The 27,212-nt window shown below is 41.9% G+C and overlaps 1 protein-coding gene across 1 annotated transcript; it reads left to right on the top strand.

Moving 5' to 3' along the window:
• Positions 1-10,685: 10,685 nt before the first annotated feature.
• ovca2 (OVCA2 serine hydrolase domain containing) lies at positions 10,686-12,142 on the top strand. The gene is made up of 2 exons (XM_076102435.1): positions 10,686-10,962; positions 11,344-12,142. The coding sequence occupies exons 1-2, from the start codon at positions 10,809-10,811 to the stop codon at positions 11,889-11,891; spliced, it is 702 nt and encodes a 233-aa protein (XP_075958550.1). The 5' UTR covers positions 10,686-10,808; the 3' UTR covers positions 11,892-12,142.
• The last annotated feature ends 15,070 nt before the right edge of the window (positions 12,143-27,212 follow it).

The following is a 27,212-nucleotide window of genomic DNA, read 5'->3' as shown; positions in this document are numbered from 1 at the left end:
ATCCAGAAAGTCAGGGAAAGTCTTACTTTTTAAGTTATGTTTCAATCCAGTCACACATTGGTAATACAAAGCGATTAATATATGTTAATTGTGACATAAAGTACCTTGAAATTGGGTTGAAGTAAGATAGAGTCGCAGTGAGAAGTACAGTGGGGAGAGAGGTTTTACATACCAGGTGTATTGAGGCTTCAGAGGAAGAGAGAGGAGTGCTGAGTGAGCTGAAAACAGACACACAAATCTTTAGCCTTCTCTTTTGTCAGTTGTATTGACCCAGTGGCAACGGCACCAGATCTGTATCACATTTAATGTAATCAACACTGAGTTTTCTGTCCAGAGTGCACTGTGAGTACAGATAGATACCAAAAGCACTCTTAGAGATAGTGGGGAGTAGTGATTAAAACCTCCAGCAGTGAAACTTTAAGCCCCTCCTGGCCGAGGAGTGGGTCCTTACTGTTCCCGCTCCTTGTCGTCATCCCATACTTTTTCTTATTTCTGTCTTAAAGTGAACGGCATTGTATATCGTGAAAGAATACGATCATGCAATTGTAGTCCACTCAGACCAGAGGAAGAGCCTGTGGGGAGCATTGTTTGTCACAAATTGAGAATTTTGACTCATGACTTTCTGCCCAGAAACGTTTTCTCTTTTAAAACTGGGTACGAGAGCTGGTCTGAAGTCCTTGAGACAAGTTAATTTCATGTAATTTGACATGTACAAACCAAGACACAAGTCATAGGCAAAGAAGAAGAAACACTCAGAGCTATTATCTAGGGTATAGACGTTGCAGTAGCTCAATCTATATTGTCACAAGTAAAATGGATGCATCAAACGTGTTAGCGAAGTACAGTATTATCAGCAAAAAGGGTACAAAAATAAAAGTGCTCTTCATGCAGAATATTATGATGTGTATTATATTGTTGGATTGTAATGATACAAGTGTCATTTTAATGTAGCTTTGTGTACATCTGGGTTATCTATAACTACGCATGGCATTTTATTTATTGATCATGTTTTGTCAAATCTGAATCTCTGAAATAGCTAGTAGCTAAATCCCTTAAATAAATGTAGCAGAGTATAAATGTAAGATAACATAAAATTTACTTCAAAATTGTACTGTTTGGCAGTGTTGTGGTATAAAAGCAGCATACAATATGAATTAGGAAACTGAATGTGCATACAGTAGGTCTTAGATGCTTTGTAATACGCAACATATTACATTCTTCTATCCAACGTAAACACACATCACTTCTGCACGCCACCTCTCCTGATAAAATGTTATTGTGCTAATTAATAATAATCATTAACAACATTGGCCAGCTCCCACATCTTTCATGAAGTCGGGCAGCTCATCGATACTAACACCTACTCTGCAGCCAAACCAAGGCAGCTTTGTCAGCCAATGTGACTGGAAGCCATGTCAGGTGAGTTACAATGTGGAAAAGAAATGTGTAGCCTCCCAACAAATTACAAGAGAGGCAAAATGTTTTAGTTGGGAGCTCATATTTCCTCTATAGAGCTCTAATTTACTCCTCTCTTATTTCTTTTCTTCCACCATGCCTGTCTCACCCTGTCTCAATATGTTTTCTGCACTGTTGGATAAAGTGAAAATTATTCATGAAAACCAAGCCAGCAGCATCTCTATTGTGTGCAGTCAAATACTGCATGGCCACTCCTAACTTTCCTGCAACTGCAGCTCTGAACTCTCGCAGAATACAATACCAAAAATACCAGTGAACAATACAGGGTACATTCCTGTTTTCTGGAGCCAAAACTCGTTAGAAAACATTCTTCTCACCACAGGAATCAGAGATGACACGGACAATCTATCTCCTCAAATGAATAAAATATAGCAAGGCTTCTTACTCATTTCCAAAGGGAATTGTGAAGGAAGCTACAAGTATCTTGGATCCTATTTTCATTGTTTTATCCATCATTCATACCTGCAATACTAACACCACTCACTACCCAGCAACATTGCTAGAAAGATGTACATTTTCCTGTTGTATATGTATTTTTGGTGTGGTATGTCTACTTTTACGTCATCTGAATACCTCTTTCAACTCTTGTTTTAACAGATACACTGTTAAACACATTCTGTACGGAGTCCATGTATCTCTGGTATTAACGGTGAAAGAAAGAGGTAGGCTAAGAATATGTTCTGTCTCTCTCTCTCTCCCTCTCCCTCTCTCCCTCCCTCTTTCTCGTTTTATAACCATCTAACCCAATCTGATAGCAACTAATGAGTGTGATTACTTTAGAAGCTGCTAATAGCTGTAGCTAATCCCCCCCTCTGCCCCCTTTCATTTCATCTCACTCCACTCCTTCTGCATCTCTCAGCTTTCTGACTTTGCATGCCATTATTATTAGATGTGTGCCCCTTGAATCCCCCTCACCACCTATTATCCATCACTAATGACAGGAGGAAATGTTGTAAATGTTTTACTTGAAGTGGAATTAGTTGGCGAGCGCGCGCGTGTGTGTGTGTGTGTGTGTGTGTGTGTGTGTGTGTGTGTGTGTGTGTGTGTGTGTGTGTGTGTGTGTGTGTGTGTGTGTGTGTTGTGAAGGGGAGTGTGTTAATGTTGTGCTTTTCTCTAAATGGGAGTGCTGCACATTAATACACCTGAGTGGGAGTCAGGCTGGCTGACCCGTTAATGACAATTTGTACCGCCAATTTACAGCACCAAAAGTGACGTTCACTCTGTTGGGAACATTTTCACCGTTTGTCAGATTTGAGAAGCTGTCCTTGTTTCTTTTCATGGCCGGCATTCACTTCCTCCCTCTTAAAGGAAAAAAAAGCAAAAAACGGGTCCATAGGACACAGTTGAAATCACATTACCGACATTTCCCGGTACAAGTTTTTGATGACGTTTTCAAAATGAAGGTTAAAAGGCGGTGCTGACTGGAGGTCCCCAGAGCAACCAGCGTAAACAAATTGCTATCAAGTTAGGTACACAAAAAATGTAAATGGTCTGCCAAAGTGAAAGATTGATTCGTCTCATGGTTCTCGATATTCTCATTAACTGAGATCAGCAGTCGAGTACCATCTGTGTATACCAATACCAATATTTCATTTTTATTATTATTATTATTATGTGGTAATTAAAATCTTGGAAATGCCACAAGCTCTCGTACTTGAAGCTCATAACTAATGTGTATGAAAGTAATGTATCAAACAACACTATAGCAAACCAGCGGGTATGCGGCACATAAACATGTTGGAATGTATGCATGTGTGTTTGTTGGGGGGTTGTTAGGTGAGACATGGTGCATGAATGAATGTGATGAGGGTGTGAAAGAGGCAATGCAGAGCAATACTTCAAAAGGAAAAGCATGGAGAGTTACATCGAGAGACCTTTTCTCAAGGTTATCGGTCTCTTCACGCTGTCCTCCTTTTCTCCCTGTGCATGTTCTGCAGTGATAAGGTAGATTAAAGCCACTAAATGAGCAATGGATACATGTACACGCGACTGTACCAATGCATGTAAAGCACAAATTTCTGGGAAATCCCATAAAGTTGCAGCTCTCACTCACTGAAATGAAATGAAAAAGAAGTCTCAAAATGTGAAACTGACAAAGCAAAGACATCACATACACGCACAAGATGTACACAAATCGCAAATGCATATCAAAGTGGTGTGTAGGTGCAGTTTGTAGATCAGGGGTAGCATGTGTTTTACTAAAGGTCCACTTAGTGTTTTGATATAGTTTCCTTTCTGGTTTTGGCTGAATTTTGCCCCTTTGCCTTGTTTGTCTTGGATGCACATACACACATATACAGACATTTTAAACCTCCTTATTCTCCTCTTGCTCCCATTTCTCAGATTTGCAGGAGCAATATTATAATATTTATGTTCCTCATAAATCACTGTGACAGGGAAGGGCCACATTACACCTGAGTATAGGAACTCCCCACTTTCATTCTTCTCCTCCACCTTTTTATCACAGCCCTCTTATTTGCTCTCTCTCTCTCTCTATCTCTCTCTCTCTCTCTCTCTCTCTGTGTCTCTCTGTCTCTCTGTCTCTCTGTCTCTGTCTCTGTCTGTGCCTCCCTCAGGGATCGTCACATGGCTCCTCATCAGTACGTTATAGAACGTCAACAGCAGCCATGTCCCCTGGGTGTGTTTTTTTAACTCTCCCTAATTGGCATGTGCATCACGACACAACAGTAGGCCCGTGTGCGCTTTCACAGCAACAAAAGACCTTTAATAAACCCAACTAGCACAGCCTATATGTGATACACCTCTCTAAAACTAGCGTCATATCTTTAAAAAATAGACAAATAAAACAATCACACACACTGAGAGGAGACGGAGGGACTGAAAACACTTCTGGGAGCTTAGTTGCCTTGGAGCAGGTCCAGAGACCACACCTATTAAACAGCTGCCTCACTACCAGGTCCCAGCTGGGCTCTTTGGTAGCATGTATGCTCACAAGACTCTGGTTACCTGCAGGGTGCAGCTGCCTGGTCGCTGGTGTCTCTCTTTAAACATGCAAGCATTACCTATTCTTATTTCTATCTGAAGCCTGTTGACAAGGCAGATCAGATGTGTGAGGTGACATGGATATTCCACTGGGATGATTCTCTCTAAAGGACAACCATACCATTGTTTCTGCATGTCTCAGCTAGTATGACAATATTCCAAATCATGCCATCTACTCTTCCTTCCTTCTGGAACACTTTCACTGCAGCGCAAATATCGACTTGCGAAGACTTAAAACCTGCTTGTTGCAGCAGGTGATCTGTCTGTAAGGTGATAATGTGTTCAATAGAGCTTTAACTTTGCCAGAAACAAAGTGGTTCTGGCTTTAGTCTACATTCAGCATGAAGCGATATTATCATCCCATTCGACTTTTGTTTCTCGCCACCTGACACTCTTATTTTAGTCCCCATCCCCCAACTTCTGAGAAAAGTATCTAGTTTGTTAAATGTTCAATTGACGTTGTTTCTGTTTCCATTTGAAAACTGGGTTAATGAGAGCTGGACTGATACAGTAAATGTGACATAAAACCAAGACAATGATCTGACAGCGTGTTCAGGTGTTGGTTAGGTTTGGGTTAAAATAAATAATTGTTAGAATCTAGAAAAAATCTTGGTTTGGGCTAAAATTTCTACTTTATTAAGATTATGGGGAACTTCTTGGTGATCTTGATTAATAAAACAACAACATTGACTTTTGGAAACAGGAAACACACAGCTGTCTCCAATGGCAAAGTATTGTGTTTTGTTGACCTATCCATCAACCTCTTCCTAACTATGGACTCTGGCTCTACAATAGTGTCACCCGACCTTGCGCCACTGGACAAGAGTTATAATTAGTACAGTCTCTCAAGAGGGCTTTGTTGCTAGCAAGTAAACAAATCTTGTTTCAGGGCATTTGTTCAAGCATTTGTTTAAGCGATGCTTCAGCCTCATTTTATTCAAGGTTGAGGAGAACAATATTGATTGGTGCAGCTTTTGTTCCCATGGCATGCAATGCAGTTACAAGCAACAACTCTTTCTGATTTCAAAGTTGCTCCAACATCCAAGACTTCATAGCTGCCCGACAACAACAACAACAACGTCTTAAATACAAGAAATTAACTAAATCATATGACTTGCACAGATGGTGTGCAATCTACAAGCACCACAGTATAGGTATTGGACCATAACATAAAGTAAACAAGGTTTTTAAGGAGTTCCCAATAAAATGTGAGAAAGTATAGTCTGCAACTTTTTCTCTGCCTCTCCTGCCAGCCTCTATTAAGTTTCCATTTGCTCAAGGCAATTGAAATGCCAGAACACCTTTCACCAGAAGTTGGACAGGGATGTCTTTCTCCACGGTTTAGGAGCTGTGAAAACTCTCTACACAACCCAAAGTCCCTAATATACAATTCTGCAAAAGTTCAGAGTCATTTGTCTCTCTGAATGTTGGATGACAGATGCACCTTTTTTGTTTTCGAGAAGATCACTTGTGACACTCGAGTCATTGCTTTGTGTTGACAGAGCAGCAGACTGGGTTGATATTTAATAACATGTGCAGGGGTTACTTGATCTTGAAATAAATGTAACACTAAATCGAATATTTAGCAGCATGTGAAGCAGATGATGGTGTGAGGATAAAGAGGGGGATTTCCCATGTTCAATGTTTGATTCCCATGCGTCTGATCATAAAATAAAATTTCTGGTATAGGGCCATGGTTTCCTCCCTCGTCTAGACTTTCATCAATTTGATCTCTTTGATCTATTTTTTTGATGGAAGCCTGCAGCCAAAAGCATCAGGACCACTTGTAATCCACTGAAGTTCTGCTAGCTCTGCATCAGGCAATGGGCTGAGAATTTGGACGGAGATACATCAGTGCATCATTTTGAAACACACACCAGAGAATAATGTTGAGCAGCTTTCTACAATGCAAGAAAACTCGACTGATGTTCTCCTCCCCACATGTGAGAAAGAATTATTTAAGGCTAAGGAATGTTTTTCTCTTTGCTGATTCACTGAAAGGATTGGTTCACTTACTTTCAGGTCTGTAACACGATACTTGCATGCCCATATATATATATATATATATATCTATATATACAGTTTCCTTGCTGTAATTTGTTCTCCTCTCCCCACTGACCTCGAAAAGATCTGTTGCTAATGTGATTCTGATGTAAAAGTAATGTCAAATCCACAGTCGTCATTCAAGTACGAGTCAATACAATCAATCATTACAGCATATGTATAACATGTGTAAAAGATCATTTTCAATAGGCTAAGATCATTTATATGACTTTTTTTCTGAAGAGTAACTAGGAGCTGTCAAATGAAACAAAAGTACAATATTTTCCACTGACATGCAGTGCAAGTGCATTCAAAATTGTACTAGACAGTAGTTATGCAAAATGCATCCCATCACTTAAGTTCAGAAAAATGATTACGAGGCTTCAGCAGTCTGATTTTGCCAATGATGAAATTCCTTCTTTATCCTTCTATCACAGCTCTGCATTGAAAATCTGTCCAAAGATGTCTTTAAACTTTCAGAACAGCTATGCAAAAAACACAAACAAGAGACACACAGGCCCCCATCCCCATACACCCATCGACATTTGATTTAAACAAACAAAAAGGATTCAAGAGAAGCAGATGATTGTTCATGAATGCCCAGGTAGAACACTAACCATTGAGATCACAAGGAGTCCCTCCTGTATGTAATCAGAATCTTACTGAATGCTTTAAATAAATACTAGCTCTTAGATTTCAAGGCTGCAAAGAAGAAATAGTCAGTGAGTCAAATGGTGTCAGGATTATTCCAGTGATTTCATAGGAGGGGACTACAGATCAGTTTCAGTCTGTCCATCTCTCACGCTGATTATATCACATACCTCTGATTCTCATTAGCCTTGTGGGGCACGACAGTAATGTTTACTTGCATTTGGTCAAAACAATAGTCTCACACTGATAAGCCGGATGGGAAAGCGCAACAAAAACATGGCAACAATGTCACACACTGACATTTTCAGTCACAATAAATGGCACGTGTCCAACTTTTGCTGGCTCACCTGTGACCGTTGTGCCACCACATGATGACATTTGTCATTTGACAACAATACAACAAAGCAGCCTTTTGCACTACGCTTGTATTGATAAGAATCGTAGTGGTGTCTCCCTCAAATACAACTTAAAATTTAAAGATAAACACTTCCAACAAGCATAAAGATGGGTTTCTTTTCATCCATCTGCTTTTCTCCGAGGGGCATTCACACTGTGTATGGCCTACATCACCAGCTCCAGTGAGGATCGGGAGCAGACAGCAGATTCGTCATACTCCTCTCCGTCCTCCTTTATGTGCACAGAGACTTCAGAGACCACATGGCAGAATGACAGGGTCTCCAATAATGTCACTGTAGAGGACAGCAGCACAGATCTTCCACTGGAGGAGACAACCTGCAGGCCATTCTGACCTCATGACACCCCCCCCACACTTTCTATTTTGGTTCCTGGCTCTGGCTGTGAAGCTTAACCTGTGTGTCCTCCATGGTCATCTGCACTGGTTCCTGCATCAGCAGCTGACTTTACAGTGAGAATAAACGTAGGAGTTTCTTGTTACAGATACTGTAATTCTCCGTCTGTGTGCACAGCGTAACTCCCCTCTCAATCATTATTCTGTGCAATTACTTGCAGTGGATTTGTTTTCTCGTGTTCTCGCACACACAGGTAGGTTTAGCTTGCTGGTAGTGTTTTGCAGCCAGGGAGGTGTGAGGTCTGCTTCAACCGTACAACCTGAAATTACAGTGCACCACTGCCCCCCTGTGGACTATTAGAGGGAAGACCTCATTTAACCCTACAGCCATAATTGGTAACTTTTTAAAGTCTTCTTCTAAAACAGATTTGTCAAGTTGTCTACCTTTGCCCGTAGCCATTCTACAAATATTAACACAAATGACAGTAATCCCAATCTTTTCCACAACGCCACTAGCATGGATTTGTTTTTAATCCAAGGGCTTTTTACATTTTGCTGGTTTGAAACGCTCCTGCACTTTTAATAAGCCTTATTGTGTTAAAAAAAATGATTGGATATAGATATTTCAATGGTCTCTGCCCATATGCAAGGCTCATTATTCACTGTTCATCTCATGTGTTGACTTCTGGTTACAGTTGTCATAATTTAAGTTATGTAGGTATCTTGACATCTACATTATAGTCTCATAATATAGACTAATTATCAAGATTATATTATGTTGCCATTATAGGCGTATCTAAGGGTTGTAATCTATATAATGTAGGAATTAAGATAATTAACACAGTGGTTCATGATGAAATGCTAATGTTAGTTATTTATTTTATGTTAGGATGTGATCCTGCAAGTGTGTTATTGTTATGTTGTAAGATCCACATGAGTGCTCAGGATGCTGAGTTTTGAATAACGGGGGATGTGCAAGTGTGGAGCTGGGACAGCCAGAGAGTAATATGTTGCAATAACCAATACTAGAAGGAATTAAAAACACAAAATGAAACAGGGGAGCAGTAGGGGAAGGACACATGGCTCCTCACCAGTGCTGGAGAACATCAACAGCTGCCTTGTCCCTTGGGTTTTTTTTTTTTCATTTTCCCTAATTAGCATGTGCGTCATGGCCAGGCAACACGTGAGCTCTTTCAGCAAAACAAAATACCTAATTGAGGGAACCTGTCTGTGAGACCACTCCAAAAACATCATCAAAGTAAACTATCACTCGTTGATGGAGACCCTGACACAGAAGCAGTGGAAACCGTCTCTCTGAATCAGAAGCTTGCATTGCCTTCAGGCCACACCTACGAAACAGTCGCCATCCTCCCTGCTTTATTATCACATCCCAGCTGGGTAAAGCCGGACCCTGAGCTCTTTCATAACACACAAATGCTCACAAAACATCTCGGTAAACATAGGTGTGCCCCAGAGCCACGTGAATTATTTCTTTTTTTATCAGTGAAAAGCAAAATAGGCTATATGTTAAAGATGAGTCAACAGAAAAGAACACACCAGTACTACATTAGGAAAACATAAAACACTGTTTTTGGATGTCGGGAATCGATGCAGATTAGACCTGATTAAACTATCATCCATTCTTTTTTTCATGGCTGTCACTGCTGTGGGCCATCCTCAAAACATTAGGAGGACTGGCTGAATGCCAACTCTTGCATATCATTCTGGAGTGAGAATGTGGTGTTTGGGATATTGCCTTCATATGTTTGTCAAAAGGGAATCTGGATCAAAGATAATGTCTGTATTTTTCACAGAGTCCTTTGGGAGAAGTGCGCTGCCACTGAAGCTGAAAGAGAGTCTGATAAGTGAGCTCCTGTGGCCTAGAATTAGCATTTCACTTTTATCAGTGTTGAAAAGAAAGTTCCTTGTCAGTTTTTTTTGTGTTGTTGCAGCGAGATAAAAAATGTAAGTACTGAAAAAAATGTCATGATTTTTTCAATAGCTGCTTTATATGACCTGGCTCGCCTGAGATGTAGCAAGAGACATTCTCATCTGAGTCTTTAGGGTCAGCCTCTCACCAGTTAGTAAAGAGTCAATGCTCCTGCCCCAGAAATGCATGCAAACACTATAGAGCATCAGTCAGACAGTAAAAGCATCTGTGATGAGGGTGAGAGGAGGAAGGAAGAATTCTGCTTGATTATTTTTCCCTTCTTTTTTTTTTTTGAATGGTTAAGATCATGAGTGTGAATGTGTCTTATTTTAAGTCCTTATGAATACAGATGAGAAACTGAGTTGCTCTGGCTAGTACTGGGCTTTCTATAGCCTGTTTATGGGGTGGCTGAGGCTCAGGAGGTAGAGCGGGTTGTCCTTTAATCACAAGCAGGCTGTTAATCAGAGCAGCCGCTGCAGGAAAGCAGTAATGTAAAAGAAAAAAGTTTGATTTGAAAGGCTGTCAAAAACTTCTGTCACTTTGAGCCACTACAGTCACTGAGTGTCATCTGAGGAAAAACAGACTGATGAATGTTTTGACACATGTCAGGGTCAAGCGAATCAGGTTGGCTTCTTTAAAAACATATTAAATATGACAATCTTGACAGGGTCAAGAGATATTTTAAAATGTCGAGGTCATGTTCATTTGCTGTGTATTCATCTTTGACTGTATTCTTTATTTTATACAGTGGTAATGAGAAAAACATTTCAGTCACGTTAAGCAAGTAGGGTTTTATTTTGAAAATAATAAACGGAAGTACTGTTGTTTTCTTCCGGCTGACTTCATGAGTTACACTTTCGGTATTAAGCTACACAACTCTTCGTCTTTCAACTGCTGTGTACTTTACCTTCCCCGGCTAGCTTTAGCTTGAACTAATTCAGCTAAGCTAACTCCTTCATGGCACCTCTCCGGGTCCTGTGCATCCACGGTTACCGGCAGAACGGCAGCTCTTTCCGGATAAAGACGGGAGCTCTGCGGAAGCTGTTGAAGAAACACGCGGAGCTCGTTTACCTGAGCGCGCCGCACTGTGTGCAGCAAGCCAGCGGTGAAGGTGGGTCAAACTCTCCGCCTGCCTTCAAACAAAACACACTGTAGGTGTAAGTAGAAGCTAGTTTACTTTTATGTTATTGAAAGTTTAGAGGTTGACAAGCTTGCTGCATATATGTAATAAGTGTTCTACAATGACCCATTAACAACTTAGGAATGAGTTACAAGAATATTAAGAATACAGAATGTTAAAAATACATCAAATTAAGGAAATGTTGACCTATTTCCATGCACTAATAACCAAATTAAAGATTCAATAAATGTTTAAGTCCTAATGTAAAGAGTAATAAAATAAACTTTGGCCCACTCATCTGTGGGGCCTCCCTTTTAAGTTGAGAAAGTAACACAGCAGGATAACCACTTTCTTCTTCTGTCGTTTCAAAAGCCCTGGAGAAGGAGGATGGACCTGGAGGCGACGAGGACTTGAGGGGTTGGTGGTTTTCCGATGTCCAGGCTCGGAGCTTTAATGCTCAGCAGCAGTGTGAGGACAGCCTGGGGCTCGACGAGAGCGTGGAGGCTGTGAGAGAAGCCGTGAAGACCCAAGGTCCATTTGATGGCATCCTGGGCTTTAGTCAGGGAGCAGCTTTTGTGGCCATGTTGTGCTCTCTTCAGGAGCAAAAACTGGAGCCAGAATTCAGCTTCCGCTTTTCCATCCTTGTCGCTGGTTTCCGCAGCGGATGCGAGGAGCACAAGAAATTCTACAGCCCTCCCCTCCAGATCCCCTCGCTGCATGTGTTTGGACTGGAAGACCAAGTCATCCCCGACAACATGAGCAGGGAGCTCCTCCCCTCCTTCCAAGACCCTCAGGTCTTGACACATCCTGGTGGCCATTTTGTCCCGGCTCCATCTGCTCACAGACAAGCCTACCAGGACTTTCTCACGAGGTTCCAGTCAGAAACCAAAGTTTCAGAAACTCGGTCAGGTGCTGAATAAGTGAAGAGCCGCGAATCAGACTCAAGCGCTTAAATAAGGCCGAAGAATTTTGATTATGTAATATTCAAAAATGAATCTTGTGATGCCATAATTGATTCTAGAGGCACTCTGGGTAAAAAAAAATGCAAAGTTCATGTCATGTGAGAAATGGCTTCTGATCTTATCTGTCCAAAACAATGCAATGACTGCTGTCCTTCTCAGGGAAGATGTGTTGTAACAGACAATAAAATTGAGTGACGATTGTTTCTTTCTTTCAAGTCACCTTTATTAAGACTCTATTGCTTAAATCATTGCTAATGCATTACTTAACATATATTTAAATTCATCATAGCAGAAAAAACATGTGTAACTATCATGATGGCTTTGTTACAATATAAACTGAATTTCAAACGCTGCAAGGCGATCCAACAAGTACTTTGTTTGCAGGACACTGATGCCTTTAGACAGAGACAGGTCTGGTTGGCAGATGGGAGCAATCAGGACATTTTTGGAAACTAAATGAATATATGGAAATAATTGTATAGGAATCAATGTAAATGTATTTTCCGTTCTTTTCCCGTGCTGCAATCTCATTTCATATAAGCAACGCCACGTCATCAGCGGACTGGATTTTTGAGGTCCTGAGAGCACTCCTCCATAATTGTGGAAAGTTATAACAAGAATTTTATTTCAGAGTCACAATGGAAAAAACCTTGATTTAATTAGTTTGAGAAATATTTTGCACAACATTGCTTTGCAAACTGCTTTACTCGTGTAGCTGTGTGACAATAGAACCTCATACGGAAACAAATAGGTGTTAAAAATGTCTTTGCCTCAGAGTTTGTACGAATGAAAACGATCAATTGTTGGAGTCATCTCTACACGTCGCCATGTGGTTACTGAGTCATTTTCACCCACATGGAAGTTACATGAGTGACTAGTTGGTCTGCCATCCAGAGGCGATGCATCTCAAAGACTAGTTGAGGTGTTTTGCTTACAGGGATGCATGAAGGTGGCACCTTATATGGGAGTTATATCGACAGGTTTTTGCACAAGTTTAAGGACATGTTGTTCTTTTACAGCTGAAGCATGTGCACGTCAGACTGCACTCTTGCGATTGTTTCCAGATGTGTGCTCTCTCTCCTCCACCTCTTCCTCTCCCTCCTTCCCGTGTTGCTTTCATCTCCTTCTACCTTGCTTCGAACTCTCCGCAACATCCTCCTCCCTTTCACATCCCGTGTGTCATGCGCAACATGTCTGCTGCATCCATGACATGGACAAAAATAGTCGTCTGGATATCTCGCAATCCACTCTTGATCTGAAAACTACAGACAACTGCGGGCTGTTGTGGGTTATTTGTCTTCCTGACATGAGATTCCACAGTAAGCATCAACTTCCTCTCCTGTGCACAAAAACTCTTGCTCTCTTAATCTGTCTTTGTGTTTTATTTTAACATGTTACCTGTTTCAACATCTTATGAGCCACTGCTGCAACTGACACATACACACCCACATACGTATATCATGGCTATGTCGTGGTCTCGTTTCTCCATAATAGTCCTCATATTCACTGTCTCCTGTGCTCCCCCGTGGCCCTTGTGTCCCTCCAAGACCTCACAGCACACACACACACACACACACACTCTTACACATGGTTTTGATAACAACTAGAGGCGAGTGAGAGTGAGTGAGCGAGGGAAACAGTAAAAGAAAAACACAGAGGTTCACTCTTGCCAGTAAGTTTTACAACAGAGCCGTGACTCCCTTCTCAGGAATCTGTTCCCCCTGTTGCACAACAACCGGGAAATAATGGAATGAGAGACAGAGACAGATGAGGGTGGAGTCATCCTCTCTCTCTCTCTCTCTCTCTGCCTCCCCCTTTTCCCCGCTCTGCCTGTCTCTGGCTTTTGCGGTTAAAAACATACAAGTTTTCGCTGCGATTGAAGGATCACTTTTTCCCTCTTCCCCCGGTGGAGTAGTTGGAGCAGAGGGGTGTGTCAGAGCACAGATGGGCTCTATTTTGATTATGGAGCGTTTGTTGTTATGGGAGACGGCCAGAGGGGAGGGGCCACGTGGTGAATGTGTCTATATAAGACTTGCACTTAAACTCCAAAGAGCCTGGTCATCCCATGGCCCAGGCTCATCCAGACACTGACAAAGCTGACCAACTCTGCCTTGTTACTATTGCTCCAGCTACTGACAGCTCCCACTGGAATAATCTGTGATACTCAGCAGGAGGACTTGAGATTGTATCACCTGGCCGACAACTTTTGGATGTTTGTACTTTTGTCATCGCTGTAATCTACAATTGATCTGATCCCCACAAAGAGAAGATGCTGAAGACAGAGGGATTGTTGTGTAATTTGGATTTTTAACTTGATGTTTCACACCTCTGAAAACGTAATTTAAGTCTACGCCGTGTCTGCATGTGTGTGCTTTCACCGTTGGTATGCAGATGGATGTGATGTAACATCGTGCTGGAGGTTTTCCAGAGGTATGGCCTGTGTCCAGTATCACATGGGATTTAGCCATGTCTCCCTGCTTCCTGTGCTTGTGTGTATGGGCTGGTGCGTTTGCGCCTGCATAGTTTGCATAGAGAAAAATAACCTAGCCTCATGATGTGAGAGCTGGTTAGATGTGCAGCGTGTTTGACGTGTGTGTGATGTGTGTTGACATATGAAAGAGGGAACAGTGAGAGTATATTTAGAGTTGTCAGTCAAATTGCTATTTAAAGAACGGAAAAGGCAAGAAAAGTCAATCGGTGTCAGCTAATGACATGAAACTACACAGTGAAGCAATCTATGCTGCAGTCATGGTGTGTAATCTAGGCCCATACAACGCGCAGAGGGTGTTTATGTCTGTGAGTGCATGGGTGTGTATCTGCATATTTTGTTTCCTCCATATGGCTGGGATTTGATCATTTGTTAGTTAATGCTTTCATACTTACACACTTCTGGTTTTCCTCTGCTTTATGGTTCTCTTGTTTGTGTGGACAAAATGTACATTGCCTATAGGACCAAAACATGTCTGGCTGTCTGTCCCTCACACTGATTTCAGACTTACTGTATAATGGACTGTCCTGTCACCTGGAAAAACTTCCTATTAACGGTCACATGTTTGATCTCCTGCAACGTTCTGCCTGTGATAGACCACTCAACCTGTTCATTGTGGTTGTATCTGGTTAAAACTTTAATCCCAGAGTAACTATGTTCAGAGGTTGTGTGGATCGTTGACTGAGGAGGTGCAGAGGTGAACTAAGGACACAGCGGAGGCTATCCATTTGATGTATGAGGTCATCTGCAGTCGTTTGTCTGCTTGTGTGCTTTACTCAACTGTTTTAGAGGCCGTGGCTGGGCCCTGGCGAGGACAGCTGTGGTTTGGCTGTCCTTATAGGTGCCTAACTGACTCTGCTGGGGTAAATATTAGTCATCGAGACTGTGGAGGAGAACTGTGGTAGGTTCTGGATAAAACAGAGAGAGGGAGGGGGGGTGGGGCACGTCTTGGCTCACATATCCCAAAAAAATGTGAACCCTGTTGTGCAATCTTGTTTAGTTTTATAAAATGTGTAAAAGGTTTGGGGGGGGGGTGTTATAATAATTCAATGAAGAGCCTTTGCTATGCTTGTGTGTAGCTCAGGGATATAGATGTAGAGGAATACTTTGCAGACTAAAGATCTTAAACAAGCGATAACAATTGCATAGCTACTGAAGTAAAGACCATAATAAAAGCCATAAAACCTTGATGGGTGTTAAGTTACACAATACTTTCAACCTGCTCTGGAACCTGATGCAAATGGGGTCTGAGACCAATACACTATACTATAATACACACAATATTGATTTGATATTGAAGATTCATAGGCTTCATAATAATTCAACATTAATTCACTTTGAGCCACGCTATCATATATACATATTTTCAGAATTGACAAGATTAAGAAATCCAAAGCAATGATAAACAGTAAACTGTGTGGTCTCTCCTTCATTATGGGGACAAATGTGCACGACCCCATAACTTAAATCATTAAGACTTAGTTTAAGATTTGGTTAAGGTTAGGTTAGGGTAGGTTTAGGATTAGGCTGGTAGTTATGTATAGGGTTCGGGTATAAGTCTCCAGGAAATGAAAGTAAGTCAATGTAATGTCTGCAAAAGTCATGTACTGTGTGTGTGTGTGTGTGTGTGTGTGTGTGTGTGTGTGTGTGTGTGTGTGTGTCAGATAACTTTGCTTCTCAGCCTTGAACAGTAAGAGTTTATGTGCTGTTGTTTATCTGTCAGCACATGAGCTTTTGCGGTACAGGGAGGCCGAGGATAAACAACTGTTCATCCAGCTTTCTTTTTCTTTCTCTCTCTTCTCTTCACTTTTCTTTTCTTCAGTCAGTCAGCACACAGCAAATATGTTACCATTTTAAAAGATCACAGACAAAGGAAATGATGCATAATTGGAATGTGATGGTGGAGGATGCAGTGAAGAGCAAAACAACTTCTGTAAATCTTCAGTATGCTTTGTGATACACAGTGACAACACTATGTGTCTCATATGACACATAGTTCCCCCCCCCCCCAAATACACCCTCTTTTTTTTTTTTTTTACAAATTTTGAAGAACTGCAACTGTGTAGCATATCTCAGAGTTTTTGAACAGCTGCCACACATTAATTGAAAGATAAATCAACCTGTTCTGTTATGGTGGAATCTGGAGTCACTCAAACAGCATCTGCCTAGTTTTAACCCGTTTTTCTACTCAGCCCTTAAATACCACCGCCATCTGTCCCATCAGTTACAAACTGTGAACACTGAACACGTGTTCAGTGGTACATTGACAGGTAGCTATGTAAGCAAGTATCCACAAAACACTGGCAAATGTTTTATTTTATTTTATTTCATTCTATTAAATCAGGCACATATTTTGCTCCAAAATATTTCAACTTGGAAAAGGTTTAGTAGCTCTGTTATAAGCAGATGACAGACAATTCCTGAACCTGTAGAGGGCAGAATAACTCTGAATATTATAGAGTAGTGCTTGAAGATGAGTAGGCCAAGGACTAGTACATTCTTTGTAAGTTATGTGTATGCTGGCTGACTCATCCATTCAGCATGTGCTCTTTGCATTCATTACTGTGATTAATGATCAAACCATGAAGAAAAAGCATTACCTAATAAAGTTAAAGTGAAAAGCCATATGTGTCTATATGTGTCATTGCAAACGTAATTGTTTATGTTTATATATATATGCAGTTAAGATAAACTATCTGGGGAAATAATTGTTCCAGTCAGGAACAAGTCAATCTGACGAATCTGCTCCTCCAGACAGTAGTGTATGTGGATGAGTGAGCGACCTCTGACCTGCTTTTTAAATAAGAAGAAAATGTCAACATCTTAATCGTGTGCGAACTCAACTATTAGCTACAAACTAACTTTTTACCTTCCTGGTGTCACCTGTCCCTAACGACCATGGCTGTAGACTGTTACCGTGGTGCTGTTGCTAGAGTAACAATCTAAAGCCACGGTCGCCATGGAGACAGCAGGGTGGAGGGAGATCTGGAGTTGTCATGGTAACTAGAAACCGCAGGTCTCATTGGTTCGAGCGTGGATACTACGCACTTACGTGGTGTAGGACTCCCCCAATGCAAGCCCACACAGCTTTCCTTACTGAGCAGGAGAAACACAGAGAGAAATATCTGACATACACAGTGTAGCCTACTGAACAGTGTCTCCATGATGTCTTTTTCCCTTTAGGTGGACATACGGCATGGCCTCTGCATGTCCACGCTGTCTTCAAGTGTGGTGTTTTGGTGCATTGCCAGGCTTCAGTAGCCATGACTGTAGACTGTTACTGTACTGTGACACTGTATAAGCAGTAAGCAGTCTAAAGCCAAGGTGCTGATGCTCTGGCCAAGTGAGGAGGCAGAGATGGCAAGATGGGCAAACACTCCCTTTGTGGAAACCTGCATTGGCAAAAAAGAGGAGAGGATATATAGGTATAGCATTACTGGAATCAAGCCTGACACAATTCCCAAGAGGTGGATGCTGATCAATACAGTCCTTGTTGACCAGGGGTATCCCAGTGACCTAAATAGTAATTGTGGGAGAGTAGATTAGATGCTGAATGCTACTGCTTTAACCATAATGGTCATATTTTCTTATGTTGTACCACCATCTCTGCATCATTATGCGTGACCCTGTGCAGTTACTTTAACACAACATGTTGCTGACTAAAACTTGAGGTCAAGACTATCCAAAATTTGCTTTTACTGCTATCCTCTGAACTGGGGTGAAATGAAACATTGGTGGATGGGTTTTTGTTCTTTTCAAATGTTACAAAGTGTCTAATTGGTAGTCTTGTGCTATTTTCAAGATAGAGTCTCAATCTTGTTCTCCAAAGCAATCAATGAATCATCTAAACATTATACTGAGTAGCCGGTCAGTCCGTCAAGGTACAAACTGTCATAAAATGTCAACAAATGTTCTCAGTCATTCAGCTCATAGTTTTTATCTGAATGTAAGATCCTAGAAAACTTTATGAAGAAGTGTTTGATTATTTTGATATAATGAAACAAAGTCATCAAAACAAGATGAGAATAAGAACTTTTTAGCAATATCCCCCAATTATGTACTCCTATGAGCTAACATGAGGTTGAGACTATGTTGAGTTTTTGGGTTATTATTGCATTGGCTACCATATCATCAAGCAGCCCCGAACAAGTAATTGTTAAATAGGAATTTTCGAATCTGTCTAACTCATTTACAAAAAGCAACTCTCTCCTATTCGACCTCACCACCCTCAAGCTGTTGGGGTTTTCGTCCCTTTAACCAGGACATGTACTTAATTAGATCAAGTGACTCACTGGCCAAGTATAGGGGCCTTTTAAAGCCAGTTATGGTGCATTATGCTAAAGATGACTGACAGCAGTCCACCTCTGTAAGAACCATAGGCAAAATAACAACGAATCAAGTCTGTCTAGGAAGAAGAAACAGAAAAGAAAGCCATCACTTTTCACTTTTGTGAGGATATTCCACTAACAGAGCTTAGTTTAATTTCAACAAGCAAATGTCTTATTTAAACAGATTCATTTCTGAGGGGGTTTCTGCAACAGGTTCCTTGTCATGTGTTTCAGCACCACGGCGCTGGGACAGCGACACAACGGCGCTGTCCGCGGTGCTGAAGTGGACGACACTGACAGCGGTGAGGCAACAGCAGATCAAGTCAAAGACTCAACATCCCAAATCTTAATAGTAATGTGTATTTTACCTCATAACGAATTAAATCTATAGAATGTGGCTCTGAAAGTACATCTCCCATTAGCTTCTGCAACTTAACCGTGTCTGAAGTGGACCACAGGCTCTGCAGTCTCTGCTCTCATTACCGAATAGATGTTGGTCAGGTGGTGAGTACCGTCACGCGTCTCACTGCTCGACAAGTCACGTGCCCGAGGGTACGGGCATATGACGTCACGTCACGAGCAAACCAATCGGCTCTCGTCCCATTCTGCTGCCTGGCTTATCAGAGCGCGTGGGCAGTGGCTTGGTCTGGCTCGGTTTCCATGGCACCCGGGAGAAACTGCTTAACCTGACGAGCATCCAGTGAAATATGCACGAAATCATAAAAAGTGAGTCGTGAACTTGAGCCTGGATTTTGGTGGATCTTCACTCTTTTTTTTTTTGAAGCTTAACAATAAGAAGACACCTAAACGCTTCTACTTCACAATAGTTCAGCATTATGCTTTTACATTACACTAAGATATAGCATTCAGTATAATGATGAACAAGGTTGTTTAAATTATTGTTCTGGTATCATACACTGTTCTATCATAACAGCCGGTTAATCTATTCTTATGTCTTCATATTCTATTAGAATATTTCCATAGTTCAGCTTGCTTTGCTTTAATTAACATTGTCTGATCAACGTCAGTGCAACAGTAGCCACAACAACGAGTTGTGAATGAACAAGGGGTTTCATTGACTCGCTCCACCCACTCCTCCCTCGTACTGTCCGCGCACGAGCTTCTCACATTGCGCATTCACACCCCCGCACGGCAGAGGATCACACTGCATTGAGCGTGCGCGTGTGCGTGCGCGCTATGCCCATAAAAGGGCTGTAGTAGATGACTGCGTATCATCTGCAAAGTGCGCAAGAATGACGCAGGGCTGACTTCACTGGCTGACGACGTCACAGAACTGAGACTGAGAAAAAAAGTTGAAGGAAAAAAGCCGACCGGAAGTGTACGAAGGGGAGGGAGGAGGAGGAAAAGCGGAGAGGCGGAGGCGAGGAGTTTACCGCCACACCGGAAGAAAGTGATGGCTATAATGTCATCACTATCACCGGAAACCTCTCGGTGCCACGCGCTCCCGAGAATGTAGAGGGGTTGGTGAGGAACACCCCCGCCTCCACACTCCCCCAACGCGCTCACACAAGAAACATGCATATATACACACTGTGGGGCTCAGGAGAGGTATGTGCGCCTCTGTGTCTGCGCACGTGCCAGTGACATTTGCACATCAGGTATACAATACCGGATACCCTGCAGAGGATCCAGTGCTGGCTGAGTGGCAAGTGGCAACCAAAACAGCGCCTACCTGTTTAATTGTGAACTAGTTTCAACCTGTGTGAACATTCATGACCAATGGTGATATATGTATAAAAGTACATTTGTCCCGTGCGTTATTGAAACAGATTGAGCCAGACTCTGACAGAAAATAACACATTTAGAAGGCAATTTTTGTCTGCAGTTTCTCCAAACTGAAATTCTATTTTTTTTTTAGGTTGCAGGCTGAATGCTGCCCACATGGGAGAGAAAATGAGTCACACTGCAGCAACTTCCAACCAGAGAGTGAAGATGGGAATAGCGTCAGTCAAAGAAGACTATGGGGTTAAGGGGATGGCCCGTCCAATACACCCTCTCTCTTGGTTGCACTTAATCAAAGCGGATTTTTTTTTCCTCCAGGGTTCAGATAAAGTCACACAAAATCAGGTCTGTAGGAATAGGAATTTAACTTACCCCAGTCAAAGTTCCCTCTGTGGCCATGGCTGCGGCGTCTTGCTGTAGAAATATGTCTGCATCTCTAAACTTGCTGTCTTCATCAACATGAAACTGTCAGCGCAAATGTGCCATCTTCGTGCACAGACGCTGTCGTCCCGATCTTCTCCAAAGTCGCTCTCCATACAGACCGGGCTCTCCCATCAACCGTAGGCTTTTTATAGAGATCCCGTAGTAACTAGTAGAGGGAACGGGGGAGGGGGGAGGGGGAGGGTGGGAGGGAGGGAGGGAGGAAGGTGGAGAGGGAGAGCTCATTCAAAGATTCACCTACACATGTACGTGCGTATCCCACGTCATTGAAAGGAGTGCAGCTATTTATAAAGGGGAGGAAAAGTATAGCCTGAATCACTGTGCAGGTCTTTATAAAGGAGGATGGAAATAGCATGTGTGTTGTGTATGTCGCTCTTTACGATGACATGTCATATATTAGACGCTCTTACGAGAATATTCCTATAATATAAAGACATTTGAAGTTTCTGAAGTCGCTCATTAGTGAGTGGCTAATCGCATTTCCATCTTCCAATATTGCTATAACAGCGTATTTATTGCATCGTCGTTAAATTTCGCAAGGGATACGTTTCAGGTTGTCTATTTTTATTTTTTTTGCCTCTGTCGCTGGATTTAGTTGTTGCTTCGGTGATGGTATTTTCTTCGGTTCAAGTATTTTGATGTATCGACAAAAAATATTCTGTATGTTTAAATCAGTCAACCATATAATCCCAAAACAATTGTACAGTTACAGTTCTCTCTCGATGCAGTCGATTTATTGGAGAATATCAAAAAAAAGAAAAAAAATGTCTCCAGAGCTCACACACGAATATATTCAAAATGTGTTTGTCAAATGATGATAGCGATGAGCAAATCGTTTTGTTTAGATAGGCGATGAATCACTGTCGCTGTCTGCTTAGAGTGACTGGGCATGTTTGATGCAGTGCGTTGATGTGTTTGTGTGCATATTGGTGTAATTTCATGAATTAAACTCGAGCCAACTATCCAGCGTAGTTTCCAACATATAGCTGTAGAAACCTCGGCAGAGATGTGACGGGAGTCGTGCGTAAACCATCCCGACGCTGTTGCGCTCACAACACATTCGGGGGAGACCCTCGTGCGTAAAGAGGTGTGTCAGCAGCCTCTAGATTAGATTCACTTTGGACGCAGGATTTAAATGCCCCTTTGTGTTTTCTAAGAAGTCCTCTTGAGTTGAGGAAGCACGCAGTGACGCCACGAGAGAGTGGAAGTTGAGAAAAAATTGATATGGCAATATCATATCATGCAGCTGCAGCCTGCAGGGTTTTTCAATGTCTCTAATTTGATACTTTAAGAATCAAATATGTCACAGCAGCAAATGTAGAATTACAATTCAATCCATTTTGACTCCAAGGTGTAATTTTAGACATTGTATGAGTCATAATTCATACATTCATAATGTGCTTGATTGAGTTTTCAGCTGTAAACATGTTTCCGACACAACAAACACAAACCCAGCACTCTTAGAGGAATACACCCTGACATGAAATTCACATGTGTGTGATTGGATTTCAATGAACTCATTGAAACAAACAGCAGGGACTCACCCTGTTACTCAAAGTTATTCATGTCACTCCCATTGAGCCTTAGCCTTCACCTGTGGAGAGGCTGCCAGGACTCTAGTAGCAAAGAATACAGAGTTTCCTGAGCTTGGAGGTTGGCTTTTAACATTGAGAATAAATATCTATATGCACCAGAGATAATCCTAGAATCGACAGGGGTTATAATCTCCCCCCATATACCATTACCTGTTATCAAGTGATGAAAATGCTGTACTTGACGCATACCACATTACCACAATGTCCTCTATTTGATTTCAACCAGAGACCTTTGTTGCATGCCATAACCCTCTCTCTCTCATTGTTAGATAACGTCAAAATACATGGTCTGTGGACAGTTCTTTTGGGGGGTTATTGTCTTTGATATCTTAGATTGTGAGCAGTGTAGTAATTTCAAAAACTTGAAAACTGGTTGAATTGTCACACAACTGACAAGCTGGTGACAATAATTAGAATAGCAAGGTCAAGAATCGAGATGTTTGTTGAAACAACTCTTTTTGAGGATGTCGGTACAATTTTTGTTCAGAACAATCATATATTTAGAAACTGAATTTGTTGTAAAGAAGATGTAGTGTTCTAAGCAAGGATATAGGATTATTTGCTGTGCATTGATGTTTGAAGGATGATGCAATATGAATAGATGTATTGATCGTTGCTCACTCCACCCATGACTTTAAAATTTACATTCGTATCCCCACTAGAGGCAGCCCACTAGGATGTATGCTTATCGCTTATCAGAAAAAGAAAGTATCCTTGCAGCACGGTAGGAAATCAACAATACATCCACAGAGGCCAGTGCAACATTAAGATTTGATTCACTTGGTTATCACATTTTTGGTCAGTGACTTGTGCTCTGTTTTCCTTCCTCTTTTAGCGTAAACTCCCCTCAGATATTATTGCAGAAGCGGAGGAGCGTGAATCTCTCACCCTTGGGCCTCAAAGCTGTAGAACATCCTTTGACTGCCACCAAACAGAAATATAAATGTGCTGACGTGAGATGGAGGGTGAGCACTGTGCAAGCGTGCGTACACAAGCATACACAGTCCAATTTTCTCTTTCTACACCCCACATGAATTTGCAAGCAGGGGGATGAATGACAAAAAAGTGTGAATGAAGTAGTCCCTCACTTACTCCCTCCTTAAATGTACACTATCTCTCATTCCTGGCCCCATGGTGCCATAAACACACAAACGCTGCAACAGTATCATATTCTTCAACTTATCATTTCAATATCTTTAATTTCATCGTTTGGAGAAGTTCACCTTTTGCTTCTTGTTTTGACATTAGTCCTCTGGCAGTCCGCCTTCATCTCGTATTCAACTTTCAGCTTACATCTGGAAGCTTGATTGTATATCAGGATGCAGATAATTTCCTGTTCAAATCTCTTATCTGTCTGTCATGCCCAGTTGTTGGCTCACTTTCTATCTCCTCATCTGTATTCCAAACAGAGATTGCAGTCAGATAAGAGCGAAAGAAACAGAAATTCATCCCTCCCATACACTCTTCTCTCTCCTCACGACCGCCTACCTTGCCTTCCCACCTCCCTTGCTCCCATTCTGACTCATACTGAAATCCCAGTGAGCCTCCTCTCAACCCCCCCCCCCCCCCTTCCCCCTCCACCCCCACCCCTCCGCTCTCATTTGTGTTTTCTCTCCCTTTGATTGCCAAGCTGGCTCAAACGCAGTAAGCAGGGCAAGAGAGAACGAGCAAATGAAAAGATAGAGAGGGAGGGAGACAGGGAGGGAGAGGAGGAGGAGGAAGAGGACTCCGTCCTGCCGAACGTGCCCGTAATGAGGATTCTGTCAGAGAGCAGGGGAGGAGGAGGCGCGTGTGTGTGTGTGATGGTGGTGGTGGGGGTGTGTGTCGGAGTGAGATGGAGGATTAGAAAGAGTGGGTGTTTATTAGTGAAACCCCTCTCGCCCCCGCGTCGTTACCTCCTCTGTCTCTGTGCACTTCTTGCCTGCAAGATTTGTGAGATCGCAAACCCACACTCACACACAGCAGCAACTCCACATCCACCCCCACGCGCACACGCGCCTAAGCAGTGACAGATATTGTGAACCCATATCTAGTCAGAAACTTTGGATATTTGTGTGTGTGTCTTAGTGTGTTTTTAAGGTTGTGTGACAGAGGGGGGAGGAAGAAACATGCGTGTAATGGTGCATTTACTTCCTCAGTGACATGTGTTCCTCAGCCTCTGGAGCCGATTAAATGGCCCCAGCAAAATTGACTTACCTGAGGTGCACATGACAAGATTATTCCCATGATTTCATTACATTTACAGAGCATCTGTGGCAAAGCATGCCTACATGGGCCGTCCTTTTGTGAAGTCATATGCCGTCTCGTCTCATCTGCTGTAACTCCAACAGTGACTCACACAAAACTTCACAACATTATGCCAAAGTCATATGCTGAATGTAATTACCGTGCAGTGCCAGCTGTATGTGAGTATGTGTGTGTACAAGCGGGGGCGTCGCGTGTGCTGCATATACAGCCTAGTGAAAATGAAGCAGGAGTTTCAATGACAGTGTATATCTCAAAATCAGCTGTAAAAAAACAAACTCACAGACCTGTGTCATTACAACCTCATGCTGTGTGCAATCAATTTCATGTGTTCCAGTCCTGGATACATATATTATAAAACTTAAAAGCATAATATTTAAATGCCTGTAAACTAGTTTGTTCTCATGTAGGCCAACTGGTTCCAGATAGTGGCACCGTAACACTGGAGGCCACTCTTGATTGTATTATTGGCTGCAGCCAAATATTGTTCAAATAAGCAGAACTTTAGAGCAAAGATCCAAACTGAAGTTGTAAATGATACCAACTATATCGTAATCTGCAGCACAAGAACATATAGGATATTACTATTTGGTGGATAAGTGCAGCCATTTAAAAGATATGGAGTTTGATACATTTACTCAGCTCCAATGAAGAGTTGGAACAAGATAATCCTGAAAATACAACGAGACAATAATTTATGTGGAATGAAATGATTTTAACAAGCCTGAAGCTACTTAAAGATGGTATATTAAGGGTTGAGGATAGTGTTGTTCGTGCACAACATAGTCAGGAGTAATGAAATGTAGTTTTTGTCTTTGATTAATGTCTTTAATGAAACTTTTATCAGATGATTTAATACAGTCAATAGCTTCCACTGCTACAATATGTGATCCATTCTGCATTCTTTGTTTAAGATTCTCGGTTTTCTGTTTGGCTCCTCCGCACCGACACATCACTCTATCTCATATTGTCTTTTAGCTCATTCCTCCCCTGTCACTCCCTCTATCTCATTTTGTGAATTATACATTAAAACAGTCAAAATGGATATACTCCAAACATCTAGTGCCAGCAAATATGCGTCACACAAGTCTTTCTGTCTGTCTTTCCTACACACGCCCTTTTCATTTCTGTCTCTCTCACCACTTACGTGGATCCCATTTCAGTCATCTCACTTTTCACTCTTGTTGATTTGTTACCCGATTCCTAACCTCAGCATTTTCAATCATCTCCATCCTCAACCACAATGTCCCACTCTTGTCTCTCCACCTTTCTCTGCTGACTGTATTCCCCCATCTGTCCTCTTCCTCCTCCACCACTCCAATCAGCTCTAAAAGTCATCTCCTCCCACCTCCCAGTGTCCCAGTGGGGGGAGACAGAGAGAGACGGACAGACAGATAGAGGGAGAGAGAGAGAGAGGATGAGATGGGGGCAGAAGACATCGAGATATGATTGGGCTGGAGAAACCCCCTGGTGTCAGAAATGCACCTGCAAAAACTCCCTGCTTCCCCCGCTTTTCTCATCTGTATTCACAGTGTCTCCCCCTCCTGCTCTCTCCTCCTGCATCATGCCTCCTCACCTCTTTACCTCGCTTCGTCTTTCTCTCTGTCTCCCTCCCTCACCACCTTCCTTCCTCCCCCTCTCTGTCCTTCTGTGTCTCTTATCATCCTGCATTGCTCCACCTGCACTGTGGTGCAGCACTGACAATCAGAACTCTGCACACATACATGGAGGCACGCAAGTACACACACTTACAGACTCACGCACACACAGGGAGACACACGCCCACCACTTCCGGCAGCCCCCCCTCCCTCTCTCACACCTCTCCACTGCAGACACGAAACATTCTACAACCCCTGGTGTGCCAGTGCTTCATCAAGAGACACTGCTAACACTACATCAAAACAGTATTCTGCATTCACACACAAAGTGGCTTATTGTTTGCACCTCAAACTAATTAGCGTTATTACACAATGAAAACGAGAGAAAGGGTTGATTAACGGAATAATGTGAATCATGAGAATCATGATCAACTTCTTAATTTAATTGCAAGGGCTTTACATAAAATATGAAATACATTAATAATGAAACATAGTAATAGACAACAACAATAATTTAATTGGAGTAAAACCAAACCTTGTGCAATTAGAAACATTTTGAAATAAACAGAAAATGCAAACAATAGATAAATACATGATCTACAATACAATAGCCCAATTTAACAGTTGCCTGCCTGTTTTGTGGTATGGGATATACTGCAATAGGCAATTTAGGACCAAATGAACTTATATTATATACACACATAAGTATGTGTAGACATATCTGATTACTATGCCAAAGAAGTGAGCCATCCAGCACCTTGGATGAATAATTTAGTGACAGGATGAAGGAGCGTGTACGGAAAAAGAGGAGGTTTGGCTCTGGATGAAGAATCATGTGTGGG

This window comes from Anarhichas minor, unplaced genomic scaffold (genome assembly GCF_050575085.1).
Source record: "Anarhichas minor isolate MPS153535 unplaced genomic scaffold, ASM5057508v1 ptg000027l, whole genome shotgun sequence".
Taxonomy (NCBI): domain Eukaryota; kingdom Metazoa; phylum Chordata; class Actinopteri; order Perciformes; family Anarhichadidae; genus Anarhichas; species Anarhichas minor.
The sequence above is the reverse complement of the archived record's forward strand: the minus strand, read 5'-3'. Positions and strand labels throughout refer to the sequence as shown.

What these genes read in the sequence shown, in the direction of transcription:
- ovca2 (XM_076102435.1), top strand. Translation starts at nt 10,809, where the DNA reads ATGGCACCTCTCCGGGTCCTGTGCATCCACGGTTACCGGCAGAACGGC. An exon ending in GCAGCAAGCCAGCGGTGAAG is followed by an intron (nt 10,963 to 11,343) that starts GTGGGTCAAACT and finishes TCGTTTCAAAAG; the next exon opens with CCCTGGAGAAGGAGGATGGA.